Consider the following 23,598-nt stretch of genomic DNA (forward strand, 5'->3'; position numbering starts at 1 on the left):
TTCATGAGAGTCATTAAAAGTAGTGCCTTTTGCCCTAGATCGACGGTAAAAACCCCGCACCGAACGCGACAGACAGCTCTCACGCTAGATGAAAAGCCATGCCATCGGCAAAGGTAACATTGTCGCTAAAGATGCTCCCGTGTTTAAATAATGCTTGCTTGAGAAGGGACAAAGTGCACTGTCACACTTGCCCTCATTATTCTGGTGACACTTTGGTACGAAGTTTTACATCATTTTTGTCTAACTACGGTCCTCTACCGTCACGCCCGCTTATGTTTCGCTCGAAGGAAGGATTTTCAATTAGGCTACGTGCCTTGTTCTTGTTGTACTGATGAAGATGCTGCTTATGTGTAGTGTGCTTCGTGTCGCTGTAAGAGCTTGTCTGTACGCTATGTTCATGGCGTGTGCTTGGCCTCATTCATAATGCTAACATTATGGGAAAACAAATGCAAAAATGAAATTACTTTTCGTTAACGGTACCGGCGGGGCAAAGCTGAGTACCAGCAACTCTTTACAGCCGCAAAACAACTATATGTTTACCTCAGGTTAATACACATGCTAACTAGATAAAGCTTATTGCACAATGAAATATCGCTGAGTGCACTTCACCGAACAGTCGTCAGTATATTCGAGTCGATGAAGCAAAAATCGATGGCATATATCTCCAAAGAGCAGTCGACAGATTTTCTGCCAATAACTCAATTTGTCGGGAGCACGCAAATTAAACCATGCGAAGATTTAAAGCCGCGTACTGTATTTGAAATTAAGATTAAAATTAGTTTAACTTATCATTCATAGTTACCCTGCTTCTGCCAAAAATATGTAAATAATTCATTAAATTGTATACATCTGCTCTACTATAGAAGATCCATAACAACAAGGCTGAGCTAACGTCCACTTTGTATACACTCATTTAAAAATTGTAGATTCAACATCTGATTCTTCATTTGATGATAAATGCATAAATTTTATAAATATTTCACAAATAATGTCGCATGAAATGATGATTATTCAGTTATTTGTACAAAAAGACGTAACAAGCATTGCACGATATTGTCAGCTACCAGCTGCACCTGTACCATCTGCAGTGAACATTCGAATCAAAATCTAATTCCTGCTCCACCTAACATATGTGAATAGTTTTCTATCCCCTAGCAATCATTCACAAATTCTTCATACATTCAAGAACTACCCACATTTCCTCCTGATGCATTAATTTTTAGTTCACCGTTGACTGTACGACCCTTCAAGACCACTGGCAGAGAAGAAGCCAATCTCTTCAGCTGCAGACCCCCCCCCTATTGATCGCCGGGTCGAACAGCTCGACAGCCTCAGCCCTCTGGCACGTTCGCTCGCACTGTCAGGAGCAGCGTTACCAGTTTCCCGGAAACTTCGCCTTTCCAAGCCAAGCGCTCAGCTCCGTCTTCGAAAGGGGTGCGCCTCATGTGTGGTGCGGTGTTGAAGAAAAACTTTTGCCCCAGCCAAAACTTGCTCTTGCCACTGCTTCCGGCAGTTTTTTCCCCCATTCCCGCTGTAACGTACATAAATTGTGGCTTCTTTTTCATCTTCTGCCGCTCAAAGTTTGCTCTACAGCGTCCCGTTGGAAGGTTTGGCGCTCTCGACCCCGCAGACTTCTTGGCGGATGCACATCATATATTCTGTTCAAACACGGCACACAGGGCAAGTGCAAGGAGGAAGTTGTGACATTCCCCTTCTTCAACAGACATACACACACACACACACACCCACATTCACACCCATGCGTACAGGTATTTGTATATACCGCATCGTTTAAGCGAGTGGGCAGTGAGATGATAATTGAATTGTAATTGAGTTTTGTCCCGAAACTGGCCAAACCAACGTCCCGAGTCCACAAGGCTGCGGCGGTAGCAGTTTGTAAGTGTTAACTACGAGCTCGTGCTGGTTCTGGTTCGTGACACGGCACAGGGTGTTGTTGGGAGCCGTGCTTTTCAAGGGCGTCAAACAGTGTAAGCGGTGTGATCAGAAAGCACTGCTCCATGTTACACTGTGGCGGAAGGGAAAGAAAGGAGGAAAGGGCAAAATTTATTATCCTGATTAAACGGCACCGGCCGGTTGCACGTGATCGGAAAGCGAAAGCACCGTGTACAGGTGTACGATGGGAGCAGCACACTCAAGACACGCCGCCGCCGCCGTGCTAGAATGACAAGCGTTCGCAGTGGCCGGAATGTGGAAAGAAAACTGCTCATTTCATTTCGCCCGTTCCGTAAAGCGATGTTTCGGACGAGTTAATGTTCGAGGAACTGGTTTCCTTCTGTTCAAGAGGGTCTCTCTGCCCCGATAAAATCATACAATTTCGCACATAATTACATTTATTTGCACGAAATCAACATGGCGTACGTGCGGCGGTGCGGTCCCAAGCCAGTGAACAATGAACATCCAATAAATAAAGCTCGGGATCATGCCCTGCCGCCGGAAGGTTTCGGCCTTCCACGCGGACCTTGTCAGCTGGGCAGTAATGTGATGTGAAGAGGGAAGTAGGTAATTACGCTGCTGGAGTAACATTATTTTGAGCTAATTAATTTATGAGTTCTCACTCATTCCATCACACTTTCGCTCGCTTACTCCAGCAGAGAAATTAAATCATGATTAGTGTCTTTCGGACACTAAATCTTATCGTCTCTGTTTCGCAACGATTCTACCATCTCGGATAGATGTGCACTTCTTATTTCTTGGACAAGGAAGAGAGTGTGTTCGTGTTTTTTCTCCTTTGAGCATACAATATCTAAAGAAATGCTAGATTTTTTTTTTTTTTTGCTTTTTATCGTTCCATGAAAACCGAAATCCTACACGAAGCACACGAAAAGCTGCATTGCAAACATCCACATCCTTTTCTTATTGGCATGTCGTTGCCACCGCTCCTGCCTGCTTGTATTCCCGACAGTTGTTGCACCGTATAAATAATACATGCGCGGATCATATTTAACCGAGTTACAAACTAAGCGTGGCTCCAACTTTTCGAAACGCTTCGCTCCCTCGAGAGGTCGTGTGTCAAGCGGAAACATTAAGCTCAGGGCTAACTCTACCGCCACCCAGGTGATGAGCACATGCTGAAGCACTGAGGAAAACTTTTGCTTCTCCAACGAACAGTGCGCAACAATGAGCGGCAATGAGTTCGATCGTGAGTGCGGATGCAATTTGCTCTCGTTCCCCCCACAATGCCTTCAATATAAAATAAAAGTTTGCTGCTGGCGTTCTTCGCTTGCGTCACTAATGCCGGTTACTACCTGTCTTGTCTCGTGTAGTTCCGTCCATACCTGGTATTCATTATGCATCCTCATTAGCGGGTTTACCGGTACATCGTGGCAGGGCAAATTAAGAGCACCCGCTCTAAATGAGCCCGGTTCGATTTCTCCGACCACCGCCGACACTGAACTTAATGCTTCGCTTTGCGTGGAAAACTTTCCAGACTAAAGTTTTCCACCGTCCCACGCCTCTACTCCCGTGGCCGATTAGCACGAACGCCCGGTGCATCGATAAGCAAGCAACTAGAGCACCGTGGCCGACTCACCCCGGGGCGAATAAATATCTACTGCCGGTCTCAGTTTTTCCAGTTCATAGCTTTGCCCGGAATTGACTGTACTGTTCAGTGCCGCTTCAGATCCGACCAACAGATTACAGTTTCGGGTCACCGACTCATACCGATCGGGCGGCACTGTCGGTCAAGGGAGGGTCGGTTTTGTGCCGTAAATGGTCCCCGTGGTTACACTTGGAAATTATACCCTCGGCCGCATAAGTACGAAAACAAAAACCACTCAAACAAACCCACATCACCATCTGCGTGCACTCACTCTCTCTATCTCTCTCTCCCTCACTCGCTCTCTATGGTCCAATGGTCGGTTGGTCGATCGGATAATAGTAGCCCAAAAAACCCCACACCTAACTCGGCCTGGGCAACAACCGACGACGATGGTTTCGATGATAAGAAACGGCCCGAAAGACATCCAAACCAAAACTCATTTCCCACAGCCCGGCCGGTTGCTTCCTTTGTTTCCTCCCGTACTGCCAACGCGACTGCTTTGAACCGCACTTAGGAGCAGATTTGCCGTCTTCTCGAACCACCTCACCCACCACTCCATAGCAACAACAACAACCAAAACAGCTGCCGTTTACGCTCAAGTGCCTGTGGTTGGCTCGGCTTCACTCGGTTACTGCAGGCTGGTGCGCCCAGAAAAAGATCGTGCGATGGTATTTCCTCCGTTCTCCATTTTCTTACAGCAAAACCCTGTAGATACATCTACTCATTTCAGTCCCAGTAGCCAGTAGCCCAGTCCAGGGCTAGCAATCCTTTAAGAGGCATTATCTTCCATTCGCCGGACCACCGACAATCCTTCCCCACTCCAAACGGACGACAGCAGGCAGCCGGCCGTTTCATCACTCAACCATGGCTGTGTTTACAATTGTCACTTTGTTCCTGGAAGCTTTCAAGAAGAGTCGCACACCGTATTGAACGACCGGTCGCCTTTTCGAAACCCAATGGATACGAGGCAGCAGCAGCAGCAACAACAACAAAATACTCTTTTGCTCCTACACTGACCGCCCAACCGAACGGATCACACACTTGGGAAAGTTTTCTACCAGCCGGAAGTGAGCGAAAAAGAAAGATCGCCTAAAACCCTAGCCGACTGAGCTTGCCGTACCCGGCACATCTGTTGTCGAGTGAGGTATTTCGGGCTGTATCTGTTAGGTTCGCTTACACCTTCGGTAAGCAGCACTCACGGTCACCCACCGACCGGTGACAGCTTGAACACCCCATTCAAACAGACGTACAATGAAAGTTTTTCACCAAACATCCAAGCACACTACATGGGCAGTTTTGGGCTCCATCCGGCGTGTGCCTTTGTACACTTGCTTTGGTTCATACGGAGCGAGTCCAATGCTATAAAGCGTCACTATAAACGTAAAAACGCTGCTTTCGCTTAAGCTCGAGCAATTTCGTTCAAGTGTAAAGCCGTGTCTTATGCATAATTCCCGCCACAGTGCACAGTGCAGCCTGCTTGCCGGTCGGCCAGGGATTGCAAACGTGTGCAATGTGAAAAATTGTTTTCATTCTCTTTAGCAACCTTCGAAAACATACGTTTTTCGATACCAGATCCATAAAATATTTATAGTGACCTAATTTTCTATCCTCTCATCGAAAAAAAAGAAAGAACGACAGCACGTGCAATCATTCGTAAAGCTTTATTATCCAAATCCACACCCAAAACCAAAAGCAAAACAGTAAATCATTTCTAGCTCCTAAAACATTAATAAAAAAAACTAAACGACACTCGCCAACACACTGGTCAGCCGCAGCGCGGGCGGTTCATAAAATTGCCGCTCACGTACCGGGAGCACTCAGGCGTAGCAATTAAATATACTATCACCACGAGGAGCACGGGAGCACACACCGATAGCGGATGCGAGCGATAGTGCATCACAGACTAAACTATTTATCGCTCGCGGGGTTGCGACGATGTGCAATTTATACGATGGCTTATAAAAATAGAGATGCATAGCAAAGCCCACCAAATGTAGACCGTGGCTGTAGTGGATGTGTGTGTTGTTGATGTTTTTTTCTGTTTTATTTTTATGCTTTGTTTGTTCTATTCCACTTTAAAACGTAATGCAATCGTGTTTGCGCTACCGAACCAAACAGCAAACACATATATAAAAATGATCGATTTCAATTCCAAGTGACAGACCGCAAGAAAACACATAACCGCTGGGGACACGTCGGTGGCCAAGCTTATTTTTCCATTCTGCTGTTTTGTTTTGCTGCGTTGCTTTGTTCGCATTTACACGGGAACGTTTGTTAAGCTCTGCTGGATCACAAACTGGGCGCGGGTTTGCAATGAGTGTCCCGAAGCTGCAGTACGCTCTTTCGCACTTTTTATATTTATTTCCTGCTTGACATGCCGCTCGACCGTTACATAGACGTGACCATGTTCGTTTTGTTTTCTACTTTGGTGTAGGCAGCAACAGCCGTTAAGCACGGTAGCGGGACAATTATTTACGTTTCCATCATTTATACGTTTCACCAGGCGCCTCCATTGTTCTTCTCAACAGGGGCAACAGTGGTGCATTGTTTTAGTATGAATGACACGAAAGATCGCTTTTATTTGACATTCTTTTCTATGTGAGATGCTTGCAGTGTAAATATGCTCGGTTGTGTAATAAAATAATAGAAAAATATGAAAAGCAAACAAATAAACATGTTTTTAACTCAAAACCGAATCGGTAACTAACTCATATTAAGCATTAACCATAGTTTATTTTACATGGATAAAAGCAACAATTCATTAGTCTTTTATTCTCATGGCTCATTTGTGTTTGTGTTTGCACTTATTATCAAATTTATGAAAATGAGTTTCATGCTATCATTTACACTAGCTTCATGCTGGTAAAATCATTATTCCAATCGTTGCATGCGATGATTCATAAAAATGTCAAAGTTGTACCATTAATCTTGCAACTAGCTCAACAACCTAAATCACCACTGACCGCACAAACCACTGCAACGCTCTAATGGGGACAAAGAAACCCGCACCGTTACCGAACCGAACGGTCTGAGGTACATTTATGCAAAATCAGTTATCGGTGCGGTTAGTAGCGTGCTGCAATAAACAGCCGTCAGACGTCAACCTTACAACGCTGCAAAAACCTGCCTTTCGTGGCAAAATTCTTTACAGCCAAGCGTGTTGGTACCGTTTTGCCAAAAAGCCAGCCATTCGGGCATGCGAGCACGGTAAAGGTTGCGAGGAGCGCGGTCCTCTACACCCCAAGCAGCGAACGAAACTCGAATAGAGTCGCAAGCGCAAGCCCGGCATCGTTTGGCCGGGCTCAATCACGTACAGTTTATTATCGCTATTAACACGAAGTGTTGCCATATTTATAGGGTAATGCCATGTCGACGCAGAGCAGCTGCCAGCTGTCCTTAATTTTCTTCCCCGGAGTGGAAAACCGCGTAATGGGCTTTCTGTTCCGTACTCGAACAGAAACGCTGCTGGTGGGAAAGCAGCACACACAAAAATAGTCAACATAACAAAAAAAAAGGTTTCGATGCATTTCTCCACGCAGTTATATGCACCATCATTTACAGGAGACGGTGGGTGGGAGGCAGGAGGTGTCGTTTTCCTTCCTAGCAGTTCACTCAATTACTTACATCACAAACCAGTTCCGAATAGTTGGGCAAATCGGCTCTATTTGCTAAGCTAAATTGCTATAAATTTTCCCCAAACGCACCGCCAATGCACCGGCACGGCAAGGGTTCGTAGCCAATATAATCAGGCTCGATAGTGGCTACGAACGCTGCATTTGTGCAGTGCCGGTCTCGCCGGGCAGTTCCGGATTGCCATTTTCTGCTTTTCCTCGTGCTACATGTTCCACTTGGGCTAGCAAAAAAAAAGAAGCCCGTGCCCAGTGCTAATAAATATTCAACAGCATTAAAAGACAGCGTGCTCGTGCACGAACTGGCCGGGCAGGCCAGCCGGCCAGCCGGGGTTCCAACGGTACCGCAGGAAAGTGTTTGCATTAGCAATGCATAAATAAAAATTGAATTGACCACCAACGCAGCCGCACCGGGGCGATCGCGCGTATCATGAAAATCGGCGCGACCAGCTGTACCCGACCGGTGAGCCGCGTTACGTGTTATCGCTCTTGTACATGTTCTTCTCCGATCGTTTCCCTGGCACCGCAATACCATCATCCCCAAGCCGACCAAAAGTGCACTCTTGTGCACGAACGCATCTTCACAATGGTGCCAGGCCCGGACTGTATCCTCCGTACTCTACGCTACACTCGCGTGGTAAATTTGGTAAGCGATCGGCAAAGGCTAACTAGTTAATCCTTTCCTCGGAAATTTCCGGCACACCTCCCCCACGGTTGGTTCCGGTCAATTTCACAACCGACAGATTTCTACCATTTTCCTACCGGCGTTTGTCCACCCAACACCAGCACCAGCAGTCGTATTCGACGCGGTCGGCGATTTTGAGCCGCGGATGCTCGATTGCAGGCGTTATAAATTTTACTTTGCCAAATTTATCTGGCCACGATCGGGGAGGGCCCGGATAAAAAGAGCACCCGTAAAAGGAAGTGAAAGGAAAAACGGACCAAATGGAATCGATTGAATGCGCCCACTCCAGCTCCGGAGTGAATCCCGTGGATTATATGGCACGGAACGAAACCAAACCAATCATCGTCGGGCGTTCCAAGTACGTAATTTTTGGGGAAGAAGGGAATGAAATTTTTACATTTAATGCAGTGTGCACGATGGCGGGTTTTCCACCGGCTGTTTTCAACGATCTGTTTCTGTCGGTAAAGTTTAATACATTCATCATCGGTAGATATACTGTGTGTTCTGTGTGTTTTATGGGTATTTCAAGGCAATCACATCTAAATGCAGTTTATAATGTACGCCAATTGCTATCGTTTTAATTGCCTAAAATCGTTGTAAAAATATATAGAGAAGAGTTTTTATTTTATTCATTAAACGTTCACAGCGGATTGTGAGCGTTAAGTTTAAATATGGAAACATTATTTTAAGATCGAACACACTTTTCGCATCAAATCTTGGTTGAAACTTAATCGAAAATATGGTACTTTGCTCCGTAACATATCCTCCCATGCATCGTTACAAGCCTTCAATCTCTTGTGAAATAGATTAGCCACAAATAACGGCAAGATTCATATCTCTGCTATAATGCTTCATAATAACAGATCACCAAGAACTGGTGGCACAAGATGTGCTTATAACGAGAACGATTTGATTCGCGATATTTGTTATTTAGCCTGCACCGTTCCATCAATCTCAAACAGACAAATCTTCATTGTTGCACATTGCTCAACAATTATAATTATTATGTCATTGAGAATTTTAACTTCATTGATAAGTCTCAATTTGTTAACGATAAATCCACTTTATTGTTCACTCTTTCATATTGGCAAACAATTACCAGTATTCACTCGATTATAGTTAGCCCCAAAAAGCCATTTAACACCACAATAAATACCCAAGTAAGTAAGTAAAAAGGCTTTGACACTGCAACCGCAGATTGGTAATATCTTACGAAAAATATGAAGTTCCAAGTTTCAATGTAAATGATATTTTTTTCAGACATGAAACTGCCAAGAATCAATAAGCCATGTATTTGGGTTCATTACAAGGAATACTTAAACAATTCAATGAATCGCTAATTTTGAAACAGCAATTTACACCGTACATTCCTTTGAAAATATGCATTAACGTGCATGAAAAAACAAACCTTACAAAGTAATAAGCAAAACTTCCCACGCAAAATTATCCTCCCTGCTGTTGCGCAAGGCACAAACATTCTTTCCAATCACTTTTTACATTCCACTTGACAGCCTGTGCCCGCAAGCGACAAATTGGGTGGCTGTTGGATTAGGATGTCTTTTGCTTCCTTTGCATTTCCAATAACAAAAACTTTCACGCTGCAAACTACACTACTCGAAAGCATTTCCACCAGCTTATGGAAGCTTATCATCTAGGCCAGGCAACCAGAAGAAGGCGCAAAGTGGCAAAATTGCGTGAGCCGCCCGTCTCGCCGGGCATCCACGATTGCAACTCAATCAAAGTTTATCCGTTTCTAAAGCAATGTTCATAAACAAGCGTCAGCGCAAAACGATGGGTTTTTTGCTTTTTGCTGTTGCTGTTGTTGTTTGTGTATTGTTGCTTTGCCCGGACCACACGGAAGTGCTTCCCCCAAGAGCCTGAAACCTTCCATCACAATCACCATCGCACGGCCAACAGCGGTAATCCATTTATAATTCCTCTGAGATGTTTTCCTTTCCGGACATTATCACCTTGTTTCTGACATACTTTACCGTTCCAACTCCCGAGATGGACCTTCGCCAAACATTCGCTCGGAATCGTGAAGGTTGGCTGCCAGCACTGACGACTCCACATGAACGCACCAACGGCATGGGTACCGCAATCGCACCGAAACACCTCCTCCTTCGTAACTTATGTCAAACAAATTTAGAAAATTTCAGCCCTGTCACTCAATTCATTCCCCCCAGTGACTATTTATTGCCTCGGCCGCCGCTGCCAGGCTGCCCGAGCTGGTCCCGTGTTGGTGGAAATGAAATTTTCTACGAAATAAAACTTTCGGCCCATCTCCCCGAGGGCGCCACAAACCAATTCTTCACACGCACACCTACGCACACGCATTCCGGTCCGTAAATAGTCTGCTGCCGTGACCGATGCCGTGGTCCATAGCAAACCGAACCCAGTTTGGGATTTTGGTTTGTTTTGTTCACCCACCCACCCAGCCGCACACCAGGTCCGGGCATACATCCAACTACCCCATTGCAGGACCATAATATGGAAAGGACGGGACGGTGAGAGCAGGAGAAGTTTTGATCCAATCTAATCAGAGAGTTCATGCGGACCCCAAAGATGTGATAACTCTGGCGTGTACGTTCCACTGGGAGAGCGAAACAACAAAAAAACCCACAACGTTCGGAAGCATGTGGCAGGAAAAGCATGGTCCAAACGATTGGTTTATTGGCACTGCCAACGGGTGGCCAGCGAGTGCCAACCGAATCCGTTGCAAGTTGGCGAGCATAGTCATGTCAAGCGCCAGATCCCAAACACGAACCGACAAGCCCGTGTTTATGTTCAGCAAAGCATAAGTTCGAAAAATGAACTCCACGACAGGCCGGGCGGAAGATCTTATCGTGCAACGCCAAGGCGTTTGTGGGCTGTGGGAAAATAAACAACATCCTTGAATGCCCTAAACCGTTGGGAATTTTTGACAACGATGACGAAAGAGAAGAAGCTACCAAAGAGATGGGAGAAGCGGCATGATCTTCAACCGAACCGGGTCTGCAAAAAACGTCACCGAAAACTACCGAATATGAGCGCCGGAAATAAATAGCTGACCTTGTTTCCCCTCTGTGTTATCCACTCCTGTGCGAGAGGACGATGATGCCCACCGGTCCTTCGTTGACCGCCCAGCAAACCCCTCGTTGCCACGGTAACCGATGGAATGGGCAATGAAGTGGCAAGAACGATGATAAATCATGGCAAATATTTCATTAGAAAAAGGGCAACCCAGTTCCATACCGCGCGCCGAGCATCGCGTGAAGGTACCACGGTCAAGCCCACGAACGTGAAAACGTTAAAGAAAGGGGAGAAGAAAAAAAAGGCGAACCATTTGTCGATCGTCTCCACTCACAGGGTTTCTCACTTCCAGTGTGCGCTATGTGTGTGACGGGGCCCAAACTCTCAGGAGAAGTTCTTGCACAGCCAACATACCACGTGCAGCACGTGCTTCCTGTGTACCACCATCTTAGTAACCCCCACGTGGCACAATTCCATTGTCCAAGAAACGGTAAGGCGACGCGGCTAGGTGATGATGGTCGCGCACCAGCAGGAGGTCTGTCACTGCTGTGAGTCGGTCCCTATTGTTTTGTGCTATTTCTCCCCAAAGCACTCTCATTCACCACTGTTTCTCTGCTTAACTTCCCCCATCATCCACCGTGAACTGCTAGCCTTTTGATTGGCCCGGAGCATAGATACCGACACAAAGCACGGTGTGCGCTGCGAGACTTCTGTTTTAATTCCGGTACCATAAATAGCATCCTTATTTTCCGCTTCCGCTGCGCTCCGGTATCCTGAAGACAGAGAAGCTTTTCCCTTTTTTTCCTGCCCGCTTTAAACTAGCGGGCAACATAAAGGCGAACCGTTTCGAACCGGTCCTTTAGAACGCCCATTCGGTACCGCCAGTAGTACAACCATCGTTCTGCGACGCAGGGCGGGAAGGAATCGAGAAGGACAAAAAGGCAAACCGAATGGCGGCTCCTAATTGGATCGATTTGAGATAAACTTCAATCGAAAACAAAAGGTACGTAATAAATGATTCTCCCATGACAAACGACCGACAGCACCCACAACTGACGAAGGGACAGGATCGGGTGATCGGGTCTGGAAATGGACGCAGCCGGTAAAATTAGAGCCCGCTTCCGATTCTCGACTGATTGTGATTGTGCGAACTGTGCACGGTGCCATGGTAAGTGAATGGATTTCGCATTTAAAACTCACTCTCTGCCCTACACACACACACCCTAATTTCCCCTCTCCTCTGTGTGGAAAACACTGCTTATCTCATTTGCTTGTAGCAGATGTATTTTCAGCGGAAAATCCTCGTTTCCGGTGTTTGTGTGCCTTCATCGTACAGATAATTATGTATGAGGCAAACTCTTCCGAAAAGCTTACCCAAATCGCATTCCAGCGAAAGTAATTATATCCATGTGCTGTTCAGTGTATGTTGTTGTCGTTTGCTTCCCGTTCGAACAAGATGCAAACCAGCAACCGGGTCAAACCGCACAAGAAAGGTCACGGGGATACATCCGGGCGGACGAATAATTAATTACTGTAAACCAAACCTTTGAATGATTAATGACGAAACGCTCCTGCCGGGAAAGCCCCACCGAGCCGACAAATATTTGATTTGTTTGTTAAAAATTAAAGTCCATTATGGGCAAAGCAAGCAATAAAACGACCTAAAGTTCAACAGCGCGGACAAGATAATAAATGTAAGGAATGATCACAGCAAGCACACATCCCAACAGAACATCCTTCCTGAGACCTAAATAACCTGCCGTATGTGTATGCGTGTGCAGCTGCAAAATCATGGTACCCTGTGGACATTGTAAGCTCGCTCACGCACATTACGCACCAATAAGGGGGCAGGTAATTTAATTATTACTTCCACCATGTGTAGCTGCCATCCAGCCACGGCAACCTGTACGGCAAGCCATTATGAAATTATTAAAAAAAAAAACAAGCGCACACAGGACAATAAAAGCAGCTTTAAACGCTTCCACCCGCGTCCACTGCAGCAACATGGTCGCCAGTGTTTGTTTACCATTCATTAAACCGGATCAATATTGTTAACGACTTTTTACACGCCATTTTATGAACGGCACTACTTCAAAGCCTCGGTCAAGTTTATGTTTTACCTCGTTTTTCGAATCGCTCAACTGGAACGGGAAACCCACCCAAGCACACACACACACACACAGTCGCGCGCGCACTCAGGATGCAATGGGATTCCTAACACCAGGCACCATCCGCAAACATCGCAGACCGCGGGCGAAAGGAAGGATGCCGTGGATGGCACAGCTGCAGCAGGGCGAACCAGATGCGCCACCGGACATGATTACTTCCGCCGGTCGAAGTCTAATTATGGTCGAGATTATAAATTTTGTTCTCGTTCGTTCGCCCGCTCTCGCTTTTCCACCCTGGGCTGGTGGGTGGAGGAAACGCTAATGATCCGATGGCGCAAAAGGGTACCGGGCAGTGTGGTCAGGATGGAAACGCTGCACACAAAGCGGGTGTGAGCGAGCACGGGCGAGCAAAAACAAAAAAAGCACCGCTGACGGTCGAAGCAGGATGGTGAAAATGCTTGTTGTACGATCAAACTTTCGCCCCGCTCGAGCCAACTCGTCGCTTCGGGTTCCAACCCGACAGAACTGACAGTGAAGCTGTCCGTTGCTGGGGACGCGGATCGAGCTGGTTGCCTGGCCGCTGGTGGGACAGATAAATTTCCGAGCAGCGCAGGGACGGGACCAAACAGAAAGGGCAGGTTCAATGGGTTTGCACGTTTGGTAATCATCAAAATAATTAATTACGAGCGGTAAAATTTTAATAAACCATACTCGGAATGGTTCTGATCGGAAGAGAAAGTTTTTTTTAAGGGATTTGAAAAAGGCGGATGGAAAAGCTCAGGATAATTAAAATCCTGGAATCGATTTACAACGAGCATTAAGGGGACAAAGGATCGACATTCTATTAATCTCAACTGTCATAGTGCAGATGCCCTCTATAGCGAATGTTACATGCTTACCTTAGGTTTTGTTGCTTGCGTTAAGATTTAATCCTTAATTCATGGAACTTTTGTAAAAAAAATATTTTTATATAAACTGACACTGACAGCTTTTCTATACACTTTTTGCTTTATCTTTATTCACAGTTGTAAGATTTTTTTGTGGTTGTGCTGATGAAGCTGTCTAAATGCTCTGGATGGGTAATGCTGCAACGGGGAGCAAAAATAATATTTCAATCAGACGTACGTCGACTATTCCTTCCCATCTGGAAGGATTAAATCCATTCCTGGAAACGGTGCGCTGCCGCTAGCGTATGACACAAATTTACACCACACTAAACATCAATCGCACACGATCCGCTTGCAATCAGTTATAATCACATCGCCCGGCATTGTACCGGGCGTCTCCACCGCGTTTTCCGGTTAGCGCGTATCAAACGCTAATGACATTTGCTTTCCCGACCCGACCGTAATGAGTCGATCCGTGCACTAAGCGTGCACTGCACCGTGACACACAGGCACTTGCCATACCGCCCTTTGTCGCCCGTTCACTAGCACAGTGCCATATGCACACACCGGCCAAATCACGCGACCCACAAGCGACACAAACACACACACCGCACCGTGAGAGAGTGCTGGAAAGCAGTGGGAAGTAAATTAACGACGATTGACAAGCGCACCGGGTCGAACGGTGGATAGCACGGAATCGGCACGAAAGCAACAGCTACCGGCTCTTGATCAAACAAGGTTCAAGACGGCACCAAGAACTTCTGCTTTGTTGCGTTTTGCACGGGCCAATAAGAACGGATAAGTTGAGACGGTTGGGATAGGAACAAAACGTGTGGGAGAACTCGGTTGGGAAGTGGCAGGCGGAGAGAAAGAGGAAGTGAGGGAAGGTACAAATCTACCAGAAATATCTTTGCCCGGAACCGTGGGTGCTTGCAAGCTTGCTTTCTGCTCTTTTTCATCTAGTTGGCTTTCGCCTATCTGTACACAAACACCTAGCACACACTGATGTGCACACATACACACACACATACACACTTATACATATCTGTACGCATGCATACGTTCCAAGGAGAAAGCTTTGCCCCTCGGTCGTCAGCGACAGCGCGCTTTCCTTTCCACTCCGATAACGTTCACGGTGAAATGAACTGACCCCGTCACTCCGGCAGACATACAGAACACGACACGAAAACACTGACAGACGGATAGACAGATGGACAGGTTTGCCAAAAGAGCAGGAGAAAAACACAACAACAACGAGCTGAGGAAAACCCCTTCGCACCTAGTCGCTTGGTTACCGCAGGCCGAAAACCGCGTGATCCTTATAGCGCACCCTTCACTCGCGCTGCGTTAGCGCGTGTGATGCGAAATTCGTTACGCTCTTGCCGCACAAGATACGACGACCATTTCCGTGCACGTCCCGACATAAACTGGAGCCCGAGCGAAAGGTTCTAGCCCGATGGTACTAGCATGCGTTTTTCCAGCTACTTTTTTTCATCAAAACACACACGGCTGCAAGCTCACAGCATACGGCTTCGGTTCCGGACTCGGACCAAAAGGAGCAAATACCGAGACGCTGTCTATGGTGCGTTCGGGTCGCTACCGTTCGCCGGTTGATGATGATACAAATTGCGTGAGCGGTATTCGTTCACTGGGGAGGGATGTGATGTTGCACGTGATTGGGTTGTTGTGCGCATGTTCCAATGGAAGACGGTTCCTGGAAACCATACAGCCCGCAAGGTGAGGTTTGTTTACAAAATTTATACCCGTAGCATACAGAGAAGGTATATAAACAGGGCCGCCTAAGGATTTAGCCGCTTGGCGGCAGGATTGCACAACCGCGGGCGGCTAATATAGAGCGTTTGCTGGGGAAATGTTCACCGAGTTCATCGTACGAGCAAAGCAAGGGCGGCTATGAAGATGCTTTAGCAGCGATTCAGGAGGAAGAAGAAAACAAGAATGAGAATAAAAGAAAGAAACGAGCTCAAGTATCAAAATAAAAACGTCAAGACATATTTCAAGGTTCCAGATTTCCTAGAACGGATATGCTTTCAAACCTTATCATCTGCATTATTTATTGATTCTTGTTATTGCCCCAAGAGCCTTATTATTTGTCCTTCACTTAACGTTTTATATTTATATTCAAGTGTTAATTAGATCAACAAATTACATATTTGATGCACTTTTTAGTAGTTTGACCAAATATAACAGCTTCATGACTTATGGAAATTTAGAAAAAGAATATACAAATGAAACTATAGAACTGTTACAGATAAAAGAACCTTTCAAACATATTTGTTTTTATTTTTTTTGTTGTTTTCAGGCAGGCAGTTTTAATCCTCTCTGCTACCAATGCTATTCATCTCGTGTAGTTTATCATGTTTCAAATCATTAATGAAAACGAATAACTATGTTGATATTGCCTACGGTTCCCGGTAGACCGGCCCACTCACTGATAACGGTGCATGGTCCAGCACAAAATGCAATACCAATTTGCAACATGTTACTTATGCTTTTTCTTTTTTATTTTTAATCATCTGCTTAATTCTTTCACACCTGTGAATAGGCTCGCTCGTACCAAGCGCAAACGGTAGTTTCTATTTCACGTATTAAAATTTTGTTTACCTTTCCTCGTGCCTTTGCGCCGGTACCCAGCGTGCGTTTGAACGCTTTGCAATGCTAAACCCCTTCTGCTAACGAAATAACGGTAGCCGCGCATGATAATATCGCATTCATCGCACCGAAGGGATTATCCACCATCCAAACGCTATCCTACCCAACGCTGACCAGAGCACACACATATATGTGAAATCATTATAATGAACAAACAAGCGTGCGTAGGATGAGTGGGCTAACAGCCGAAACATGGAAATATGATGGTACATGCGACGGATACGGTTGTGTTCTTTTCTTTTTTTGCACTCTGTACATATTCAATTCCCACGGCACCTCTATCTTGTCTGGTTCTATTTTCACGTACCGGTTTTCCAGCGCATTTTTTGCCCTATCCTGTTTTTTTTGTCCCGTAATAATTGCGTTGATGACGTTTAATCTATTTACTCCCAAAATATTCTCTTCCAAGCGGACGCGTTCCATCTACCCAGTTTTACATCGCCTTTTGGTGCTGGTCGTTTCAGGTGAGATAACGGCAGCATGGTTGTATGGTAGATTGTTTGCACACGAAACAAAAAAAAAAACAAAACATTATTACCACCATCAAATTCGTGGAACATGTCACTACAGACCATTCATTAGTTCAACAAGCACTTGTGAGGGCTGGTGTGTTTTAGACCCCTTACCACAACCTCAACATATTTACGTATCTGTTGGCTAATGAATCGTGAAAACGGGTTTTTACTGGAAGAGATTTTTTGGCGTTGATGTTGGAAGTGTAAATTACTTTACATTTTGTTTCAAATTATCTCTAGCTGTTGAAAGGGTAGCTTGAATGCTTGTGATATTTTATCATTTTAAAATTCTAATGCCTTTTAGTAGTAAAACAATACATTAAAGAAAATACTATTTTATTGATGTTATTGCAACCATTTTATTTTCCTTAAATCACCATAGCGTGTCACATTCCCATCAATGTTTAAAGCAAGAAAACAGAAACGCAACAGTGCAACGATGTAAATATTATTTGAACATCAGTATTGCAGTATCCGGAAAAGAAGCAAAAACTGTTCATATTTAAATAATATTATTACATCTCTATGATAGTCTCTCGCGTGGGCAGTCCAACGATGGAACTTTTTAACATATCATACGACTTTTAACATTTCGTTTGCTGCATCCTATGTGCACCACCACTCCCACAGCAGCTGACCCACATAGTTTCAAACTGTAGCTAAATCAAATTATGCATATCCATCACGCTGGTGCACAGGCAAACCTAACCCTTATCTTGCCCACTCTCGTAACTCGCCCAGCCAGGCCAAAGGCAGGCAGTGAAACATGCTTCAGCCGCACGAGCACCAGGCGTCAACCATAAATGCAATCATACACTCGGCTTTGGCAACGAGATCAAATGAATTTTTTAACCTTTTCACAACCTCAAACACAACCTTCACGCATGCAGCATTCGGCGAATGAGATAGAGATTCCGGAGAAGAGAGAGCACAGGTTCATACGCTTTTAGTAGATAATTCAATCAGCATAGTAGCAGGATGCAGCGCGTAAAGTATAGCAGCAATGTTGAATTATGCTCCCACCGATTCTATGCTCGCAGTGCATATTTAATCATGAAATTTCGTTAATTTAAAACCTCACAACTATCGGCCAGCCTTTCTTTCACAACGCCGTAAAACAATGCAACGCAGTCCGTTCGGTTTTGTCGCGCACCGTTCACAACAATCGCAACCCGAACGCACAGGGTGTACGCGGGTCAATATTTATTCGAGCTTCGAGCGACGGAAGGGGAAAAGGCTTAAAAGGTTTAACGATTTTAATATTGCAACGCTCGCCCTGCCGGATCGCGGCTAGTGTAAACACGATGAACCGTCGACGCTGTCGAGAGCGCGATTGCATGTCCGTACGGTCAACACTGGAAGGTCATTGCCAGGGATGTGTTTGCGTATGCGTGTGTGTGCCTGTGCCTTGGGTAGCCTCATTTTATTCAAGCGGCTGATCACAATCAGGATGTCAGAAATCTGTAATCGAATCGTTGCAAACCCCATGCAAAGGGGTCCCCCGGCTGGTACTCTGCCCTGCACAATGGACGAGCTTGTTTTAATGAGTTTTATGATCAATGATCGTAACCCCGCGGGCATGTTGGACGACAAGTCTATGCACACACTCACACACTCGCAATTGCACGCACATGGAAGCATCGGCAACACACAAGCATAAAAAATGCAATTGCTACTGTTGACTGTATGGGTCCGGCTGTAGTGCCATGTTGTTGTTGTTGTTTGATCTTGGTAATTGATTTCGATCCTACACACACGCGCGCGAGAACACCCTTACAAGGGTACAAGGTACACAAGCGCTCACACAACAAGCGTAGCTAGTAATCATCCGACGCGGGGTATCGGGACAGTATGACCGGCACGTAGTCATCGTACTGGGCGATGAAGAAATTGCCCGCCACCGGGCTGCCCAAGCTATAGTGCCGGGCGAAATCTCGCGTACAGAACCGTATCCGTGGCGTCCGATTTCTGTGAACAGGCGAGATCGGGGAAGGAAGGAACGTTAAAACAAGCTTCAATCCAATGCCATACCAAAGCGGGATAATCCCCATCGCTGCAACTCCACTCGGACGTACTTGCTCGATGCCCGCGGTGCCTGCGAGTAGTCGTTCCACGATTGCTGCCGAAACACCAGAAAGATGTACCGATGGAAGCCAACGCCCGACCGGGGAAACACCGGAATGTACTCGAACAGCGTGTCACCGTTCTGGACGTGGCGCCCGGGGACGTTCCCAACGAGCCAGTGGGCAAACTCACGGTTCCACGGCTCCATGCGGCTCGGCGAGTCCGGATCGGTCATGATGAGCGTGTAGAGTGCGGTCGGGTCCGCGTACCACTCCACCTTCGGTTCCTCGCGCACCTCCGCCGGCGACAGTTCCTTGCCCGCGTCCACCAGCTTCTTCCCACGGTACACTACCTTCGCGAACGCGTCCGGTGCGCGGTCGACCAGCATCGGCACGATGTCATGCTCGGCAAAGAACTGCCCAATGTCCACCTGCATGTCTCTGCACCGGCCGGTCACTCGTAAGACACTGACGGGCTGCGGTCGCAAAACCAGACCAGAAACACACACACCGGACCGACGGAGCCGATAAGCGCCCTCACTTGGTGTCTATCTGTTGACGGCCAGCCCTATCACAAACCGATCACCCCGGTAAAGGTTAGCCAAGTGAGCAAAGCAAGCGTCCAACGTACACACTCAGCGCCTACTATCAGCAAGCGGACTGTCATAATAAGCAGCATCCGCGTGACGCCCCGGGAATGATAACCGCACAATAACAACCCTTAAACGCACTGCGCACTTGAGCGCGATGAGTGGGAATAATTCAACTGCAATAGAATGGTTCGGGCGAGGCGCGTTCACACATTCAAACACTTACCGGTCTGGGGCAGGGATGACACCGCCTCGATGCACCGCTGCTGCTGCTGCTCAAGTGCAGTTGGCTTTATCAGCGCTTCCGATCGGCTAGCTTAGCGTGGTGTTAGCTCATCTGGTCACCTGAAGCTTGCCGGGAGAGTTCACGCCAATGGCACACTGGTAAGGCTGGCGTTTCTATTTTTAACCAACAAACAGCCACTTCCTGCAACGTGAGGCAAGAGCCAAATGTAGGTCAATTGGATGTGATCTTCAGTCCGCTGGAAAGAAAATGAGAAATAATAAGAGTTAATGAAAATTATTATTTTAGGGAAATAAACTACTGGGGTCAATTGCTGTTGACACATTGAAGTATACATTATCAACACCCGAAATTGCCTACAGTTTGGGGAGTTTTTCGCTTTATTAACCTTCGTTTTAGCTTCCATCAAATTGCCCCAACCGATTCCCCAAATGCCATCGCATATTTAACGATGATCGCTAGAGAGATCAAATTACGGTTGCGACCTATCCAGCCGCTTTTCACTGTATAATCTGCTCGCTTCCATCAAACAGAACGCATAAATGTGCGGCCGGCTCGCAACACTAATGCTTGCTGCTGTCGTGCCAACTGTTTGCCTCCCATTGGCTTTTGCGACAAACCAATCCCCTCCATTCAAAAGCACTAGAACGACGACAAAGTGTCGCTCCGAAACTTTGCGCCGTGCCACATTGTGCCACGAGCTGACCAGCCAACCCACCCAGTGCCGATTAGCACCAATGATTCGCGATGCTTCGTTTGTCGTTTTATTTGCCACCCCCCTTCCCCCCTCCACCTTACTTCCACTTCCGGCTGCCGCCAACTTCACGCTGGGAACAAGTGCGGCTGGCAAATTGTTGCATATTTTCCAAGTGTCCCTTTGCGGTAGTCACGCTGACATGCTAGCTAAAATCCCCTTCCCATCCCTGTGTTGTCTGTAGCCAGCTCCGAAAATTTGTTATGATGTGTCCTAGAGCCCACCCCACTACACGAGCTCGTGGAGCACGCCATACTGAGGCGCATGGGGCACGGTGAACCGGAAGGAAAAATTATGAAAGCTCCAACAATCCCAGCCTTTGTGCGTCCATCGTTTCGTGCTGCCAAATTTTTGCCATCACCCTTCGCACCCGGCAACCATCCCCCCAGTGCCGCATTGTACAGCGCAATCTGCCCGGGAATGGCATACCGACACAGCACGGAACCCACATCAAAGAGAACTTTTTACCCCTGTCCTAGCGCTCCTTTGCCTTGCGTGCCCCCTGAGCATCCCGCCAAGATAAGCAGCTTCTCGTTGCGACACTCCCTCCCCTCCCAAAATCAGTCTCATACAGCGCGGAGGGGTAAGCAGTAAAGGTGAATATGGACCGAGGCTGCGGAAGACATTTTTGGCAGTAGTACACCCGCAACGGAACTTCATTAGCAGTATCATGCGGATGCAGACGGGCGAATTTTGGCGAGAAACGGACAACATCTCAGTGCTTGGTCAATGCTGGCCGGGGCTGCCCACAAAACCGCACGGGTACGTATGGCACTGAAAACATGCTTATCGAATACCGCACATTCAATGTCTCCGCCACACCCCCTCCCCGGGCGCAGTAGCATTCGAGCGCTTGACCGTTTGACGAAGGCTGCCGTACTGCAGACACTGCCACGCGGCACCAGCGCCACAATGCATTATTATTACTGTCATCATCGCTGCAGATGTGAGCGAGTTTATTTTCGACCGGTGTACGAATTTAAACTCCACTGCTCGAACACAATCCCCCTGTGCCTAACGACCGTGACAATGCTCCTATTGTTGTAGGGGCGCACTATTGAGGTTTATAAGCGGGACAGCAGCAGCACCGTTCTGTACATTGTTGCCTTACCCGTCAGCACGCAAACTTTGTTGATAAGACAGCTCCGGGAAAAGTCGTACAAGCGATTATCCTTTCAAATTTCGCTCATTTCATATGACTGCACATAAAAGCCTTCCTGTGACATTGTTGGAAGGACTCTGCATTTGAGCTAGTTTGCATCAAGTATGCAACTCTACACATCATCTTCGATGGCGTCGACAGGGAACTATCATATATTTCTCAATCGTACGTACTGCAAGAGAAATTTTACTATATTTTTGGGAGATTATCATGGAATGTTGCCATCGAAATTTTACTAATAGCAGTTGCAGGCAACAAGTAGATCTTTAACAACAACAATTTTGGTGCCTTTACTACTTGTTCACTTGCGACAGAGGTTTTCGTGAGCAACAAAAAGTGAATAAAGCTTGAGTTTAAACAATTTTTCAGATATTTGTCAGTAGCGTGATAGATAACCTTAAAGTTATTCTTAATCAATTATATACAATTAATAATTAGGTGCTTTAGTTGTGTATTCTGACGTAGTTAAATTTATTATATGGCAAATTATTCTTAAATTTTAAATTTTAAATTTTGAGATAATACATTTCGAATATAGATAATAACTTACAAGAAGAAGTGAAAGTGTAACTTTCTTGTTATATTTTATTTAATTCAATTTTATTTAATTTAATTTAATAATTTACTAGACGTATTGTTAATTTTCTTTTGAATTAAAATCGAGTAAGAAAATGTATTCATAAAAATGATTAAAATCTGGCTAAAATTCATTTTGCATACTTTCAGGCGCTCAGCAACGTCAAGCGTGGAGTTTTGTTTAGCAGTACCGATTTTTTCTTGATGGCTATAAATATTTAGCATTCGCTAATCAATTTGCCTGCTCGCTCTTCAATCCCATATCCTAGAAATAAGCACTCTGCATCAGTTCATTTTGTCAGTTGTGTGTGTGTTTGATATCTGCTAATGAGTATACAGTGAGAGACTTGCACAAACTGCTTCTCACACACTTGTTTGCCGGCTGAAACCAACCTCATCCAAGCCCTGTCGAAGAGTGATGTCCAATCAAAAACACACCATGTTGCATTTGACTTTTTGTGCTTTGCTGCTCTTTCTCCTAGCACATCGTGTTTTTATTTACGTGTTTCTTGCCAGAGCTCATTCCATCTCCACACGCTTCATTTAAACGAAAGCACTCAGTGTTGCACGCTTCGGTTTCTTCCAGTTTCCTCGACGCCAAAGATACTTTTCGAAAGTCCTCTCTGTACCAGCAGAGCTTTGCGGATGTGTTTCTGGTTGGTTCCATATTTTACCGTTCCCGGATATGTTGCTACTGTTCCGATTCTACGTCCACTTGTGTTCTGTGCCATGTTGCGTGGCTCTATGCTCTCTGCATGCATATTTATTCATCTGCCTATTTTCACCCCGTTACCGCGTGTGCGCGCTCGTGCTGGCGCTTTCTTGGCCCAACGATTCTCCGCCCGCAATCGTGCCACCATTCGTTCTCGTCAGTTTGAAATGAATTAATTTATTTTATCTATTTCCCCCATTTCTACCACAATGCTTCACTTCAAGCCTCGAGCCCGCACACACACACACACATCTAGCGTAAGCGGGTATCTTGAAATTCAGCCAGCCCAGTCAGTGCGATGTAGGCCAGCCACGAAACAAATCCTCTATGTCGCCGTGTGTTACCGTATACATGTGGCTTATTTTAGCAAAGAGGCATCGACTCGCACTCGAAAGCAACGGAAACAGAGACCAACGACTGTGTGGTAGAGCG

At 46.1% G+C, this 23,598-nt stretch overlaps 2 protein-coding genes across 8 annotated transcripts in view; both read right to left on the reverse strand.

Annotated features, from left to right (window-relative positions):
* LOC120947233 (cadherin-87A) overlaps positions 1–23,598 on the reverse strand; it is a 135,386-nt gene that overhangs the window by 86,365 nt on the left and 25,423 nt on the right. For 5 of the 7 annotated variants that reach the window (XM_049607698.1, XM_040362387.2, XM_049607695.1 and 2 more), the window contains exon 3: positions 19,945–20,200. The gene's annotated coding sequence lies outside the window, so the exon portion shown is untranslated. Of the gene's footprint in view, positions 1–13,892; positions 14,079–15,159; positions 15,325–19,944; positions 20,201–23,598 lie in introns of those variants that run through there. The other 2 variants (XM_049607697.1, XM_049607696.1) reach the window with 2 other exon arrangements.
* On the reverse strand, positions 18,201–19,787 carry LOC120947234 (protein D2-like). Its single transcript, XM_040362388.2, has 2 exons — positions 19,141–19,787; positions 18,201–19,033 (listed from the first exon to the last, which is right to left on the reverse strand). Exons 1-2 carry the CDS (start codon positions 19,563–19,565, stop codon positions 18,883–18,885), a joined length of 576 nt encoding a protein of 191 aa, XP_040218322.1. The 5' UTR covers positions 19,566–19,787; the 3' UTR covers positions 18,201–18,882.

This window comes from Anopheles coluzzii, chromosome 2 (assembly GCF_943734685.1).
Source record: "Anopheles coluzzii chromosome 2, AcolN3, whole genome shotgun sequence".
In the NCBI taxonomy this organism is placed as follows: Eukaryota; Metazoa; Arthropoda; class Insecta; order Diptera; family Culicidae; genus Anopheles; species Anopheles coluzzii.

Bases quoted from the DNA above. Each gene is read 5' to 3' on its own strand.
- LOC120947234 (XM_040362388.2), bottom strand. From the start codon at position 19,565: ATGCAGGTGGACATTGGGCAGTTCTTTGCCGAGCATGACATCGTGCCG. The intron at 19,034-19,140 runs GTACGTCCGAGT...GCCTGTTCACAG, and splicing joins GCACCGCGGGCATCGAGCAA to AAATCGGACGCCACGGATAC.